The sequence below is a fragment of the Ctenopharyngodon idella genome, chromosome 8 (assembly GCF_019924925.1).
Source record: "Ctenopharyngodon idella isolate HZGC_01 chromosome 8, HZGC01, whole genome shotgun sequence".
Classification (NCBI taxonomy): domain Eukaryota; kingdom Metazoa; phylum Chordata; class Actinopteri; order Cypriniformes; family Xenocyprididae; genus Ctenopharyngodon; species Ctenopharyngodon idella.
In genome coordinates, this window is record NC_067227.1 from 1,853,668 (window position 1) to 1,870,542 (window position 16,875).

The 16,875-nt window shown below is 36.8% G+C and overlaps 1 protein-coding gene across 8 annotated transcripts in view; it reads left to right on the top strand.

Moving 5' to 3' along the window:
* Positions 1-16,875, top strand: part of cabin1 (calcineurin binding protein 1) — a 122,916-nt gene that overhangs the window by 74,034 nt on the left and 32,007 nt on the right. For all 8 annotated transcript variants that reach the window (XM_051902317.1, XM_051902320.1, XM_051902319.1 and 5 more), the window contains 3 exons: positions 7,830-7,993; positions 8,321-8,417; positions 10,103-10,825. In XM_051902317.1, coding sequence (XP_051758277.1) covers positions 7,830-7,993; positions 8,321-8,417; positions 10,103-10,825 — 984 coding nt within the window. The remainder of the gene's footprint in view (positions 1-7,829; positions 7,994-8,320; positions 8,418-10,102; positions 10,826-16,875) is intronic.

Sequence of the window (16,875 nt, forward strand, 5' to 3'; positions counted from 1 at the left end):
TGTAAATTTTAGACTAAAAATTAACCGTTGGATTTTTAGTAAATTATTTTGGTATGTTCAACTCAAACAATCAAGTAAATGATATTCAGAGATTTTATTAAGTTAATAAAGTTAATTATTGAACATGGCTATTATTTATTTGCATTCTCAAATGTCCCCTCTAGAGGTGAGGGGATTCCCAGAAAAAAGAAATGAAGGATGAATGAAGCTCTCTGTGTATCAAATTGCAGAACATTTTTCTGTCACACACAAACTTTTGAAAGAGAAAGGGTGATACTATTCACTCTCATTATGTCTGTCCTTTTTGTAAACAATCAATCTTTTCAGCCTTTTCACCAACAAAAAAGCCCCATTCATATGAAATGCTAATATATTTATCAGCTGCAAAGCCAAAATGCAAAGCAAGTTAAAAATAACAAAAAAAAAAACATTTTTGCACCCAAGTTAAAACTCACAAATTTCAAACTTCATTGTGTTGGAATTAAGACTGAAGTTTGTTCTTTATGACAATATATATTTAAATTTACAGTTAATGCAGTTGGAACTGAAGTCATTTTCTGTCTTTACTAACTGTTGAAACAAGTACTTCACCAGATGACTGCTTTGTTACTTATGTTCACATAAAACACTACTTTTTTAAAGGAAAAACTGTTGCAGATACAGGCATATTTAAAATTTAAGATTAATCATTTTAATTACCGAGAAATCAAGATTGGTTGTGATAAATTATTTTAAACAACCACAGAAAAATAGTATTAACATTAAAATAAACATTATCTGGAAATTATATAATAGTATTATTAATGCAAAATCCACAGTTGTGAGGCAAACCCACATCTTTTAACATGCTGATCAGAAGTGCGGTTGCTGCAGTGCAGGAATGACTGAGCTGATGTGTGTGTGTGTGTAATCTGGCCGTAAAGCTGTGTTGTTTGGACTGTGGCACAGCAGTTTGAGGGTCCTGTGCCAAAGACCCATCTAATAACATTCCATCCGCTGATCCATCTGGACACGCCTCTTTCCCAGATCCATCCATTGGGACACGCCCCCTCCTTTCTCTTTCCTGTATCCATCCATGTACTGTGTCCTGCTGGAGCGGCTTTGGGTAATCCCTGCAGTAAAAGGGCAAACCCTTTCTCTCTCTCTATCACACACACTCACTCATTCATGGCAGAATCTCTCTTAAACTGCTGTTTCACATTTAAAATGATGTGTTACGGCATTAGCCACTGATGCTGGCCTGTGAAAGTAAGGCTGGGTGATATATTGAATATTCATTGTATATTTTAAGCCACATTTCATGTCAGAATGATTTTGAACATTAATTTTCCTAGAGTGCATTTTATTAGACTGGACTAGTTTTGCAATTTAGGAGTATGTGTGTTATGGTCTCTGATTTAAAATTCTGAATTTTGCCGTATTCCAGTTTAAGAGTTGGCATTTGATTCATTTCTCATCATTTGTCATAATTTTCTCACCTTCAAGTTGTTCCAAACCTGTTGGAGTTTCTTTCTTCTGTTGAACACAAAATAAGATATTTTGGAGAATGTTGGTAACCAGACAGTTGATGGACCCCATTGACTTCCATAATATGGAAAAAAATACTATGGAAGTCTATGGGGTGTTTGGTCACAAACGTTCTTAAATATCTTCTTTTGTGTTCAACAGAAGAAAGAAACTCCTACAGGTTTGGAACAACTTGAAGGTAAATTATGACAGAATTTTAATTTTTGGGTGAACTAAACCTTTAAGGATTTATTTGTACCAAACAAAAAAACAGCAGTCCACTAGATAGTGTGCACGAACTCTTGCCATGCTTAAGGCCAAAGGAGTATAGGCTACTTTGAAAGGCTTGCACTCTCAACTGTGCATGGGATGCAGAAAAGGAAGTAAGGCCTGTACCCGCGCCTTCAGATAACTTTTATTTTCTTTCACACACGGCACAGAGAAACAACTTCTAAAGCGACCAAACTGCCTGTCAAGTGATAGACGAAACTGACAATGATTTTTATCTTTTTTTAAACTGAAATGGAAGGCAGTGTGGATAAACATTCACAGCCACGATGTACAGAACACCACACAAAGATATAGAAGAAAATAAATAAAAACATTTTGGATCAATAAACCTAAAATATATATATAAATAACTGCAGAAAGGCCACACTGCAGATAGATATGCATTTCACATGTCGGCAAATCAAATTAAATCGGCTAAATTGCCTGTGCGAGCAAGCTTTAACTCTACAGCGCAACATCGATGCACCGAAAAACAATCACAAGTGAATTTACAGAATTGAATTAGAACAGAATATACCGTTCTAATAAATAAAAATAATAATAAAAAATGAAATGTTCATAATCAAGTCACAAGTGCAAAATGCAGGGGAAGTCCAGGGGAACATATGTTCACAACACAAGCCACAAATAGTTAAATTAGATAACCCAGAGTGATCAATAAATAAATTAAAATTAAAGAAATTATTAAAATAACGAAAGTATAGACAAGTATAGTCAACTTTGTCTTTTTAACTGCAGAGACAATAAATGCTAAACTGGAGTGGCAATCTTTTTAGCTAAACATTCACAGCATCCAAAAATTAAATTAGAACTGGCTGAAATGTTTTGAAATCACTTGTACCCTACCTGATCGTCTTTCACGCAATCTGCCTGTGTCCGTTTGAGTCTTTTCAAATAATGCGCTAGTCATTCGTTCACGCTGGCCGGCAGAAGCGCGCCGCAGTGTTTGTTGTTGTTGAGCGGTAGGACATGAGCTGTTGGCACAACTTACATCTTATGTTTTTTGGATCATCTTTTACCATTTCAAAGTACATCCAAATCTACACTTTAGATTTTCTTATCCCAGACATTGTTGTTTAATCCCTGCCGCCAAGACGCTCCTCTGTCAGTCATGGATCATGGAAGTGAAACTTAACTCTGTCACAGGGGTGGTTGGATTTATTCACGCACATTAAAAATATTTATTAAAAGCTTCTTTCTTTTCACATTTTTATTTACAGCATTATCATTATAGGCTGTATATTAACTTATTGGGAGAGAACCGGTACGTCTATGTAAAATCAGATATTGAGCACCCCCATTTCTCGTCTCATAACACCTCTGCAAAGATTCAACTGTGAGATTGGTAGTCGAATCAGGCTCCTCCTATCGAAACATTGAATCGTCGTCTATTCAGGGTCACTCCTACAAAATAGTGGCAGTTCATGTTGTATCTTGTTCAGTTCATGCACAAAGCAAAATTTCGAAACTAAATCGACCTATATCAACTTCATCAGGGTCCAAGCACCAATGGCCCATGACCAAGTAAACATTTTAAAGGATTAGTTCATTTCAGAATGAAAATTTCCTAATAATTTACTCACCCCCATGTCACTCAAGATGTTTGTCTTTCTTTCTTCAGTTGAAAAAAAATTAAGGTTTTTGAGGAAAACATTCCAGGATTTTTCTCCATATAGTGGACTCCAGTGGGGTTCAACAGGCTGAAGGTCCAAATGACAGTTTCAGTGCAGCTTCAAAGAGCTCTACATGATCCCAGACGAGGAATAAGAGTCTTATCTAGAGAAACCATCGGTCATTTTCTTAAAAAAATAAATAAAAATGTATATACTTTTTAACCACAAATGCTGATCTTTCACTAGCTCTGCGATGCGTTATCACGTTGGAAAGGTCACGTGTGATGTAGGCGTAAGTACCGTGGGGCGAAAAACTCCATCTCATTTTCTCCTCCAACTTCAAAATAGTCAGAAATTGTTATTTTACCTTTTTTTTGTAAAGGCCATTTGACTTGGTATTTGCATGTTAGCTTTGTAAACACTGGATCGGTACTTCCGCCTACATCACACGTGGCCTTTCCAACGTGATTACGTAATGCGTGGTGCATCACAGAGCAGTGCAAGACGAGCATTTGTGGTTAAAAAGTATATAATTTTTTAATTTTTTTTTTTTTTTTTTTTAGAAAATGACCGATGGTTTCTCTAGATAAGACTCTTATTCCTCGTCTGGGATCATGTAGAGCTCTTTGAAGCTGCACTGAAACTGACATTTGGACCTTCAACCCGTTGAACCCCAGTGAAGTCCACTATATGGAGAAAAATCCTGGAATGTTTTCCTCAAAAATCTTAATTTCTTTTCAGCTGAAGAAAGAAAGTCATAAACATCTTGTATGACATGGGGGTGAGTAAATTATCAGGAAATTTTAATTCTGAAGTGAACTAATCCTTTAAATAAATAAATCATGTATTTTTCCAGTATAATACTGGAATGCAGAAACACTACACAGAACAAACTGTCATATAACTGATGACAACATGTTAGGAAAAATAAATGGAATAATTGTTGTGCTGCTGTCAGGTTACATGAGAATGTGCTGTCTGTTTGATTGCTTAGTCTTGCAGTTTAACACATAAGTTTTTTTTTAATCATATCTGGCAACTTTAAGAAATGCTTTAGTGGGGTCTATAAATAAGCATCTAATCAGCACTTCACAGATTTCTATGTACACTAATTATATAAAACTATACTGTCAGTACATCATAGTTATACAAATGAACTAGATCTATGCATTTGTTTCCATTCATAGAAATGAAAACCAATCGAAATTGATTAGGCTTAAAAAATTCATTATTCTAGAGGGAGACATTAGTATCACAATTTCAAATTTGCCCTTAGCCTCTGGAGCATCATAAATTCATGAAACTAAGCTTGTTTGCTCAGATTTGTTCTTAACGTCATTTAATGTTGAAGAAAGATCGAATGTCTAATTCACAATTTTTTTTTTATGTCGATATCACAAGAAAACAAAGAATATAAAATAATAATTTATAACCTCCTCCGTAATATATTTAATTAAAATATAAATTCCAATATTATTAAATCATATTAATAAACTATGGCTCCAATGACTGTTTTGTTGAAATTACATTTCCTCTTATCCAAAAATATTTATAAATATTTAAATATTGAGATGTAAATCAAATCAATTGTTTAGGTTTATCACACAGGCCTATTCATAGGTAGAAAATGTGTGCACATGCCTGTAGAGTAGGCTGACTTTGACAACTTCCTTCACAAAATATGTAGTTTATTAGTTTCTTTTAATTAATCCATCAGCTAAATTTCTTCTCCAGTTTCTCTCCTTCTCCTCCCCTCTTCTTTTCATTTTCCTGATGTCTGCGTTTTGGATCGAATCACTCAATCTGCTCTAAATTTGATGACTAGCAGCTGCAGATCATTCTGCATGCAAATAAACATCCAGGTTTCCGGAAACATCCAGCATTCCGATTAGCATTTCCTTCTTTTTCAAATTCTCTCTTTTAGTTCTCCCCTACATCCAGTTCCTCTGTTTTCACATGCTTTAATGCCATTACCTACATTTTCTGGAATGTCCAAATGTCCATACATGGGCATCTGCCAGGCCAAACTGAAGCAGTGTCCTTTTTTAGGGCAATTAGAAAGATTGACTGCAGAAAACTGGGGTACACAGTTTCATCATTGAAATGACTGCAGAGATTTACAGCTGTGCATTATAGCTTTCTGTTTGAAAACAGACTATTTGCTTTAACTGATGTTTACTTCTCTGCTCACTGGAGACACCACTGAAGAGAGAGACGTTTAGATGAATGTGTAATACAAAATAATACATGATATATGGCATTTTATTCAATAGATTGCTTAAAAGCGAGCAGCTTTATAGTATCAAACATGAAAAACAGTGTCAGTGCCTCATTTCATCAGAAGCACAACTTCATTTTCTAATATAAAGCTGAAATCCAGTGTGTTCATGTTTTTACCCTGCGGAGGTCTTACCTCGACAGACTCAACAGATGAAATGAGTCAGAAGAGTTCCATGTGAAAGAAGGCGGAGCCTCAGCACACACCTCCTATTACGTTATCCTCACGGACCAATGGTAGAACGAAAGGTGTTTTGCAGCTGGAGCAAAATTTTCCTGAGAGTTTGCTTTGACAAGCAGTTTCAAACTCTCGAAACAAACTTCGTTTTGGCCTGATTTCGTTCAAAATGACATCACATCAGTTCGTTCTTTTGATTTCGTTTCGAATTATATCGGGGCCTTAACCAGAAAAAATTCGGCAACCTACGTGTGAAATATTAGTTTACTTCATTAATATTAATTTACTTCGCATTTGCACGCACAACTACTAGTCTACGTTTTTGGCACACTGCGGAAAGGGGCATTTCATTCCCACCCACATGTAGAGATCGAATATTCAATCTATTCATCCATTTTATAACTGCTGAATGTAAAAAAAAAAAATCAATTTTTTTTAAAAATTAGTATTAAAGAAAAATGAAAAAGGTGTTATTGCTTGGCCAACGTATTGTAAAAGCACATCCTGTTGTTCATACATAAAGAAAACATTGGGCCTGTTTACTTTATTAAATCATGTTTCTATGTTTTATTATGCATAATTAATCATGTCCAGTAGTCCTAAGATGAAAAATCGGACTCTTTCATCAAAATGTACACTACCATTCAAAAGTTTTTAAAAAAGTTTGGAATAAGATTTTTAAAGTGTTTTTGAAAGAGGTCCTTTATGCTCACAAAGGCTGCTTTATTTGGTCAAAAATGCAGTAAAAACACTAATACGGTGAAATATTATTACAGTTAATAATATTATGTGACAATATTACTGCCTTTAGTTTGTCATCAAGTGCAACCTTGGTGTGCATAAAACATGAAAAATCTTCCTTTTGAAAAATACTTTTGGACGATAGTGTATGAAAATGATTTTTTTTTTCAGCTGATGTCATGATGCCCTGTGCTTTATGAACCATTTGACTTCATTCTAGCAGGTATCGCCCACTTTTCATGATTCAATCAAATCTCAATGGATAAAATCAAGTCCTGCCTAAAGTTTTTCTTGTTAAATATCCTGATTATGGAAATAAAATGGGTTTCACGTTGACTTTAATGTGGTAGTGTGATATAATGAACTTCAGCATTATCTGCTAAGACAGATATTTTCTTCAAACTGTTGCTCCACCATCACAATACAGTAGTTGATCTAAAAGGAAAAAAGAAGACGTTTATGCCAATGTCTGCTATAGCGTCGTTGCAGTCATCCTGAGAATGCATCGAACTGCGCTTCGAATCGTTTCAGAACGCAGTGCCACGTGAAATCCAGCTTGCATAACTAGAAGTGTCTGCGCACTTACGTAGAGTGTTCTCTTGGCACCTTCATTAGTTTGCCATCTCTGTTCATTGTCAATAGCTTCGTTTAGTCTGCTGTTTTCCAGCCAGATACAGTTCACACGACTGGAGGGAAAGATGAACAGCTCGAGATGAAGCAGAGGGTTAGAGAGATGGATCGAGAGAGAGTGGGTTGAGACAGATTTCTCATCAGTGGGCAGATATTCTTCATGGCCGGAGACCAACACATCAAGAGCCAAGAGCAGATGGCCTTACAACAATAACATTTTCTCAGCTTCTCTCCATTTTCTCTTTGTCTGCACCACCGCTCTCATTTTTACCTTCTCCTATGAAACTGTCTGAAGTCATCCACTCATTCTTTCTGCATGTTTACCTCTTGTGAATGTTAATGGACTTTCACAGAGCTTTGTTTTGCACAATGAAAAACGTTTGTGAGGCACTGAATTGTGTTTCTAATTGGGCCTTATGTATTTCTTGGACTGTGTGGTAACGTCGGTTTTTTTGTAGAGACGCTGGCTTGTTTGGCGCATGAGAGCAGAGCCAGATCTGACAGCCAACAGTGGGTCTAAAGCTGTCCTGATACCCCAGTTCATGCAGACCAACTCCTCTTCTCTCTAATGGAACTCTCCTTCTCTTCCTCAGGGCATCTGGCGTATTCCAGTAGATGAGATCGATCGTCCGGGTAGTTTTGCATCTCATATGAACAGATCCATCGTGCTGTTGCTGGATGTTCTGTCTCAACTGAAAGATCACCACACGTTACTCAAAATCTCCCTCATGCTTCAGAGAACCCCCGACCAGGGAAAGTAAGATATCTCCATATCTCAATTCATTGATTTGTTTACCTTGTTTTGTTGTTTAATTAAATGTGCATATTTATTACAGGGATATAAGGAAATACACTGTAAAATGATTGATGGAGTGTTTTACATAAATACTGTTTCAGTCTTTCTACTTCAAAATGTCAGATTCAATGTGTTTTGTTGTTTCTTTGTAATTATTTGAGAAATTTCTGAGTGAAAATGGTTTCCTAGCTTTTTTCCAGTAAATCCTACACCAGTTCTTTTTGTGTAACCTCTTAAAATGTAGTGTTGCCAAACATATCATATCTTTTTATATATTGTGTGTTATAGGAAGTACTTACGAGATGTGGACCGACAACTTTTGGCCAAGCGAGCGTTTTTCTTCACTGTAAAAGTGCTGGAAGACAATCTGGATAAACTCACAGGGGTATGACAACTATGTTTTTATTTGTTTTGGTTTGTTATTAGAAGATTTTTTTGTTGTTGTGTGTATTGTTTTTGTTTGTTTTTTTTATTTTACCACAGAAATCAGACATAGAAGCTGAACAGTGGCCTTGGTGTCATGTGTTTCCTATGGAGACACTGCCATGTTTGGGAAATGAGATTCAAGCCAGATCTGACAGCCAAGGATACGCTTATGTTTGTGCTAACACATTAGTTAATGCCATCCTGACTGCTCGAAGAACAGAGTGATAGCATCGCTCGACTTGGTGCCTGTGCTTCTTTCTTTAAACATCTTTACATTGCTAAGTTAAAACAGATTAATTGCAGCGAAAATTATACTAAAATGTTGGGTTTATGACCTTTCTCAGTGTCACGCTAATCAGAAAATTATTTCTTTCAGCAGAATCAAGATTCTGCCATTTCACTGTGACTTTATACACGTGACACTTAAAGGGATAGTTCACCCAAAAAATTAATTTATTCCACAATTTACTCACCCTCAAGCCATCTTAGGTGTATATGACTATCTTCTTTCAGATGAACACAATCTGAGTTACATTAAAAAATATCCTGGCTCTTCCAAGCTTTATAATGGTAATGAATGGCCTTCGAGATTTTGAAGCACATCCATCCATCATAAAAGTAATCCATACAACTCCAGAGGGTTAATAAAGGCCTTCTGAAGTGAAGCGATGGGTTTTTGTAAGAAAAATATCCATATTACTTTAACTTTATAAACTATAATAATTGGCTTTTAGAAGTCTAAAATGAGAAATTTCAAAGAGAAATGTTGGATTTTGATATAAGAGAAGAGAAGCTTGAGTTTGTTGCACATCCCTATTTGTTTGAACCACAAGAGCTGTCTAAGTTTATGATACTCATACCTCTGTGTTGGGTCAGAGGTCACTCTTCCGCTGGAACTCGACTTGTGTACAGCTGTTGCCGGAAGCCGGTTGTAGTTTATAATGGATATTTTTCTTCAGAAGGCCTTTATTAACCCCCTGGTGTCGTATGGATTACTTCTATGATGGATGGATGCGCTTTTTTTAGGCTTCAAAATCTCGAGCCCCATTCACTCCCATTATAAAGCTGGGAAGAGCCAGGATATATTTTAATATAACTCCAGTTGTGCTCATCTGAAAGAAGAAGGTCATATAAACCTAGGATGGCTTGGGGGTGAGTAAATTGTGGGATAATTTTCATTTTGGGGTGAACTATTCCTTTAAGGCTCCAATATACTTCAAGCGAAATCAATGAACAAACTGATGTGACGTCATTTCGAAAAAATCAGGCCAAAGCAAAGTTCAGCAACTTTTCCAGAAAAGTTCACTTTGACTGGTAAACACTTTTGAATTATTGGTCCGTGGCGATGATGTAATAGGTAGGTGTGGCTACCTTCAATGATGAGGAAATCTTCTCCGGTTCAGTCTGTCGAGGACAAACTCAAGTAAAACATGAACACACTGAAGAGTATCTTAATAGTAGAAATTGAAATTCTAATTAGAAGAGACACCGACACTGTTTTTTCGTGTTTAATATTGTAAAGCTGCAAAGGTCTTACAAAGCAAAGACTAAAAGTATATCAGGGTCTTTAAGATGTGACTTCTGTGCCTCATTTGTAGTGTGAAGATGTCTGTTTCAGTTTCTGTCTCATTCTCTCTCTCTCAGGTAAGTGATCCCCCTAAACCGTCTACCGCCTCTATGGGTGAAATGACCACAGTGGATGCGTCCAATCGGCCTCCAGTTGCAGAGGACACCAAATGCTCCCACACTAGCCAGCCTAAAGCAGGACTCCCCGATACCCCTACGGTCACAGGAAGTGAGACTGGACCTCCTGGCATGCCTCAACAACATTCTGCCACACTTCAGCTCTCCCTGGAGCCTTTGACTCAGGTGACAGCGGTCACCGTTCACCCCAGAGAAGGAACTTCAGGACTTGGAGAGCCTATGGAGCTTGGCTCGGGATCATGGCCCAGTGCCTCAAAATTCAGAGACCCTCAAACGCCGGTTGACACTGGCCCACAAGAGCAGGTTAAATCAGTAACGGAGGAGGCCGATAAGGTCCCAGAGAGCAGTCGGGCGACGGAGCTGTCGCTGGAGGAGTTGAGCATTAGCTCTAAACAGCAGCAGCTACAGAATCAGGTGAACGCAGCTAAAGGAGCGCTAACTATGGCCACAACACCAACGTCAAGCACACCTTTACCTAGCAGCCCTGAGCTGGCGCTACCGCAGAGACCCAACAGGAAGAGGAAACTGCTGGATGACGTGGAGTCAGGCAAGACGCTGCTTCTGGATGCGTACAGGGTGTGGCAGCAAGGTCAGAAGGGCATGACCTACGACTTGCAGCGCATCGAGAAGATCATGTCGGAGACCTACATGCTGATTAAACAGGTGAGAAAGGATGCGAGTAGCGTTGTCATATCTCATTTAAACATGACCTGGCTTTTTGAAAGCTTGTCGGCAGAAACTCGTGACACAAGGTTAATGTTCAACCACTTTAATGGGGAAATCCCATAGCTTTATGAGGGGAAGTCCGAAAAGTCTGTCACACCGTAGGACAAAAGTTGTCATTTGTCTTATCAGCAAAATGTGTCTTGGCTTGGTGTCGGACTAAAGTAGCTAAAGTAGATTTCTGAAGAAAATGTATTTGGTGTTTGTTCATGCAGAATGAACAGCACATATCTAGGGTATTGGAGGTGGTTTCCAGTGTGTCGCTCTGAGGTTACTAAGGTGTTCTGGGTAATTTGTTTTGCAATGCGTTTGCTAGGGTGTTCTGGGTGACTAGCCCATGTCCAAGTCTATGATATTCTGGGGCCGGAGTCACGAAACATTCTTAAGAATAGTATTCTTTGTTTTCTTACCTAAGAAAAAAGTTACGAATATTATGTATTCCCAAAAATACTTAAGATTGTTCTTAAGACAGAACTTAAGACGAAAATAATCTTCATAAAAATCATTGTAAATGAATTCTTAAAGTTAGGATAACCTCCAACTTGTCTAAAATCCCCAATGATAATATGTTTAATGAATTTATTGGGTTGTTTATAATTGTTGTAATTAAGCATTACAACATAACACTAGCTACATATAATATATATATATATCACTACAGTGTGTCCCACAGGATTTTGTAAGACTATGGGGGCTGGACCTTCATCAATCTGGTGCACTTTAAGAGCTCCAACCAATGTTCAGTGTGCAAATTGAACAAAGAAAAGTGTGAGAACAATAATTTACAAAGAAAAACAAAGAAAAATAATTTACATGTACCTGAACTTTAAAAGGGAACCTTCTTTTTAGTTGTGATATAGTGCCTCAGTCTACATTAAATTCACACTGGTGTTTTAGGAAGACAAACAATTAGAATATAATGATAATAATAATTATTTTATATTATTATTATTATTATTATTCCTATGACAGTAGTAGCCAATATATTGTATAAAATAAATGAAAATGTATATTTCATTAGTATATTATTTTAGGGAAAATACAATACTTTTGTCCTAATTTCTCAAAAACCCTTGAGCTTTTATTTTGACGGAAACTACAGTTGAGCTGTAATTTTGGTGGAAAAAACAGTTTCTGTGAAAACAGGCTTACAAACGTGTCTCATTACAAATCTAGTGAAATGCTGTAAACATCTGCCCACAGAAATGTTGGAAATCATGCAAATGTGAAAATAAAGCATAACTGGTGCCCGCTACGTTCCCAGATGCACGCTAAAATCACAGCACGTGCAAAGATGGAGTTCACTGCATTCATTCACTATGAACTGAGCCGTTCTGAGAAGCGGAAAACACCGGATCACTTCGCTTTGAAACACGCAGCTCAACACACTAAATACTCATTTAATTAAATTGCGGCCTTTTGCAGTTTGATAAGCCCACAAAGCCATATCGTGCTTTCGATTTTAGTTCGTTTGACAGATACTTTGCCAAAGCAATGGCGCAAAATAACTTCAGGGACCTTTTATGTTATTATAAGAAGTTTTAAATTATTTTCGGTTCTATTATAAAACTGATGGCACAGATTAGACTATGGCAGGCGAGTCTAGGTGATTAATGGGAAACACTGCACTAGTACTAGGGATGTGCACGAGAACTCTGAAGTGACACCAATGACTGATAATGTAAACAATGATCGGTCATGATTGATTGTTCTTAAAGTGACTTCGTATGGAATTCTAAATTCAGTAACTCTACAAAGTCACATTGAAACCTTGTTTTTGAATTTATAATTACATGAGGAAAATCCACAAACTGTTTAAATATTCCCTTTAATAGGGACTTTAAACAACAGCTGCTGATGGAATGGCAAAAGCGACCGGAAGTAAACTGTCAGCTGCCGTAGCCTAAGAATGCAAAAATCACTAATCATTTAATCATTTGACAAAGTACAAAAAAAGTAATTTAAAGGATTAGTTCGCTTCAGAATGAAAATTTCCTGATAATTTATTCACCCCCATGTCATCCAAGATGTTCATGTCTTTCTAGGGATGCAAAGGGGTGCATTTTTTACAGAAATTTTCTGCCCCTTTGCATCCCTATGTCTTTCTTTCTTCAGTCGAAAAGAAATTAGGGTTTTTGAGGAAAACATTTTTCTCCATATAGTGGACTTCAGTGGGGTTCAACGGGTTGAAGGTCCAAATGTCAGTTTCAGGTCAGCTTCAAAGGGCTCTACATGATCCCAGACGAGGAATAAGAGTCTTATCTAGAGAAAGGATCGGTCATTTTCTTAAAAAAAAAAAAAAAAAATTATATACTTTTTAACCACAAATGCTCATCTTGCACTGCTCTGCGCTGCGCCACGCATTACGTAATCACGTTGGAAAGGTCACGTGTGATGTAGAGAATCACAGAGATGAGCATTTGTAGTTAAAATGTACATACATTTTTATTTATTTTATAAAAAAAAAACAATCATCCGTAGTTGATGGTTATAGTAGCTGCATTTGCTGTTGCGTAAAGTCCCTATTTGCAAAATAAAATGGCAATGTCTCAATCAATAAAGATCTTCGTAAGTCCTGACAGAGATGTTTTTTGATCAAAATGTTGCTGTTTTTTTTAAGATAATATGTGGAACTCCTACAAGTTTTTTAGGAACATTCTTACGAGCTTCTTATAATTTATCTTAAGAAGAAATTTCTTTTTATTATTTCTTAAGAAGATTTTCATGAATCCGGTCTCTAGATATCACTCGGGTCCTCCTTCAATGTAAGTTTATGGTATTTATTTTTTTGTTTATGTTTGATTGTACCATTCGTTAGCATGAATGAGTTATGTGCCGTTTAGTAGTTAAAAATGTAATACTTCTGGTTAGGGATTTGAACAAACCTAAATGTGAACAATAGTAATATTGATGCTTGCCTTAGCAAAAAACACTAATGAAAGTAATTCTTTTAGTCACGAAGCACACTGAAGTGGGATGCCTAATTCATGTGCGATAGAGCTATACTATGTTATATTATAGAGACATTAAGGCATCCCTGGGGAGAGAGAGTGAGAGCCAATTGAATACAAATGGAACTGTGGAAAATTACTGGTGTAGCTAATGATAGTGTAGCACACGAGCTCCATAACATTTGTCATCATAGTGCTGAGTCAAGTACGCTATTGTATAAGAATTCACAAAGAATCAGTGAGGTCTTAAAGGACCCGTTTTTGGCTTCAAGCTTTTTATTACTCACAGAACCTCAAATGCCCCTGTGTACATGCTGAATATATTATTATTAACATGTTTCTGTTATGAAATTATAAGTTTTACTTAAATTAAATCAATAATTTGAGACTTTTTGACATGGGCCAGTAAGTAACCACCTAGTACCCACCCAGAAGACATAACAATGCACTAAAAACACACTTGACACACATTGTGACAGTGACTTTTTCATTGGCCAGCGTTATTCACGTTTTCTTCACAATATGTAACATCGAGTTCATAAGAAGATATTGTGTTTTAAGCAGAGGAAGCCCAACAATTCACACTATAAATGTGTCTGTTTTGAAAAAAAAAAAAAAAAGTTATTATGTCTCATTATGCTCTTTTCCCCAATACCATCATCAAGTGTTGAGCTTTGTATTTAATTATGTCAAGGTAAAAAACAAACTAGCAAAGTTGCCATTAAAGTATGTTATTAGTATGAGAGGTTAATGGCTCTAGCTGGCAGTTTACACACACAAACAAACACATAAATGCGCACATACACTCACAGCACTCATCTAGTCCATTATCAGCCTCTACCTCTCTAACAGTGTATCACCTCTCATTTCCCCTGTCTATGTAATTGCATCTGTTTTGAGTGTGTGTGTGTGTGTGTGTGTGTGTGCGCGTGTGTGTTTGTCTCTCTACCAGAGTCTAATTGTAGTGCTTGTCTCTGCATGTGTGTTTATGAATGTTTTGTGTGTGTGTGTGTATTCTGTGGTTGTTTGTTATGAAGCACTGTCTAATTCTCCCGGTGAAGAACACATCCATGATTGAGATGACAGTGGAAAGGAGAGAGATTTTAATGTGGCCCCTGGACACTGACTCACTGATCAAATTGGCCCATCTTTACCTCACTGATTGAGGAAAGGTTGTACGTGAAGAATTTAGCAATCTGCTTTATTTGGAGCCTACACATATAATGCATTATCAAGATATTTGGATTTTTCCATTAACTCCTTCTTGGATTGCCTTCTCCTCAAAGGTTATGTGTGGTTCTGACTTAGAATTTGGCTAAAACGAAGTATCTTGGGAGGCAGCATAATTAAGGTGCCTACATTTTGTAACAGCCTTCACATTGGGAGTGTTTTGGGCAGTGTTTTGATGGCCTGTGATGAAGCGCTGCCTCCATAGACAGCACTGTAGGTTTTGGAATTTATAATCAGTTGTATGTTCTTGTAAATAATGGTAACCACAGTTATAAATGCACAGGAACTGCAAACAGTGAACTCGATCCAAATCAGCAGTAATTATAATAAAAATAACTTTCACACACTTTATTCACGCAGTCATGTGGACAGATGTTTTTGTCACTGGCCTCCAACAGTCATTAGCATTTATGAATGGTGTTGCACTTATTAGTGATATTTCACTTATTGAGCTTCAGTGATGATTAAATTCTACCACTTAAAAACTCCAAATGACTTTATTTTCGGTAAACGTTGCATCTTGATAATATATGTATAAAATATGGTGCAATTTCATTGCAGTTTTTTCGAGATCTATTCATTGTTTTAAAATACATAAAAAATGCAATTCATACCTACAGTTATGTGAATACACCTAGTCTATGATGGACATTTATCAGTTAAATTTTGATATTTTTAGTACAAAAATGTTTATGTCCTGATATCATATTGAAGAAAAAACCTCATTAAAAGAATAGAAATTCTTGAAATGAACCTTTCAGTGAACAGTTCTTAAAACAACCATTATTATTATTTTTTTTTTTTTTTTTGTTTGAAGAACATTTTAGTAATCTAAAGAATCTTTTTCCGCTATAAAGAAGCTTTTGTGTGATGGACAGGTTTAATGGATGTTAAAGGTTCTTCATTGAACCATTGATGCCAATAAAAACCTTTATTTTAGTGTATCATAGAGATTAGAGTTGTCAAAAGTACCGATTTTGGTACCAATTGGTACTAAAATTTTAAAAATGTGACGCTTTGAGCGCTGTTGAGCGGATTCATAAACACCTCTGATTGGCCATTGTGTTGACGCGCTCATCAGATATGTCTGTGATTGGCTTCAATGATCAACGCTGTAAAAACGTTGTAAATAGACATCAGTGAAGCTCTTCACCGAGCGCTTACACAGATACACAAGGGAGCGTTTGAAAGCAGGCGTCTATTGCAGACCAGTCCGCTGATAGACGCCTGCTTTCAAAACACTTTCAAATTCAAACACTTCCGCATGCTTTCAAACGCTCCCGTGCGTTGATCATTGTAGCCAATCGCAGACATATCCAATGAACGCGTCAACACAATGGCCAATCAGAGGTGTTTACAAATCCACTCAACAGCGCTCAAAGCGTCACATTTTTTAAATTTCAGTACCGATAGATACCGAAGTCGGTATTTTTGACAACTCTAGTCTGGCGATTAAATAATGTGAACGTCCATTTATGACATTATGATGTGTTACAATGCACTATACTCTTAAAAGTTAAGTGTTACCAAAAACCTCATTGGCCTTCTAACCCACCAGAATGCACTGCATGTAGAAAACATTTCCATATTTCTGGTTCATTTATCCCATTTGAAAACATATCTGGACTCTGGAGGTCAATTCACGTTATGTGATCATGTGCCATAACGGCTTTCCCATACAAAATCCACATCACAAACATCCAGTTAAGCTCCAGGAAGTCCTGGATTAAGGCTTTTGCAGCAGCTACAAACTCTGAGATTAACCATGAAACATCACTCCAGCTCTACCACTGCTCTCTGTAGTAATCT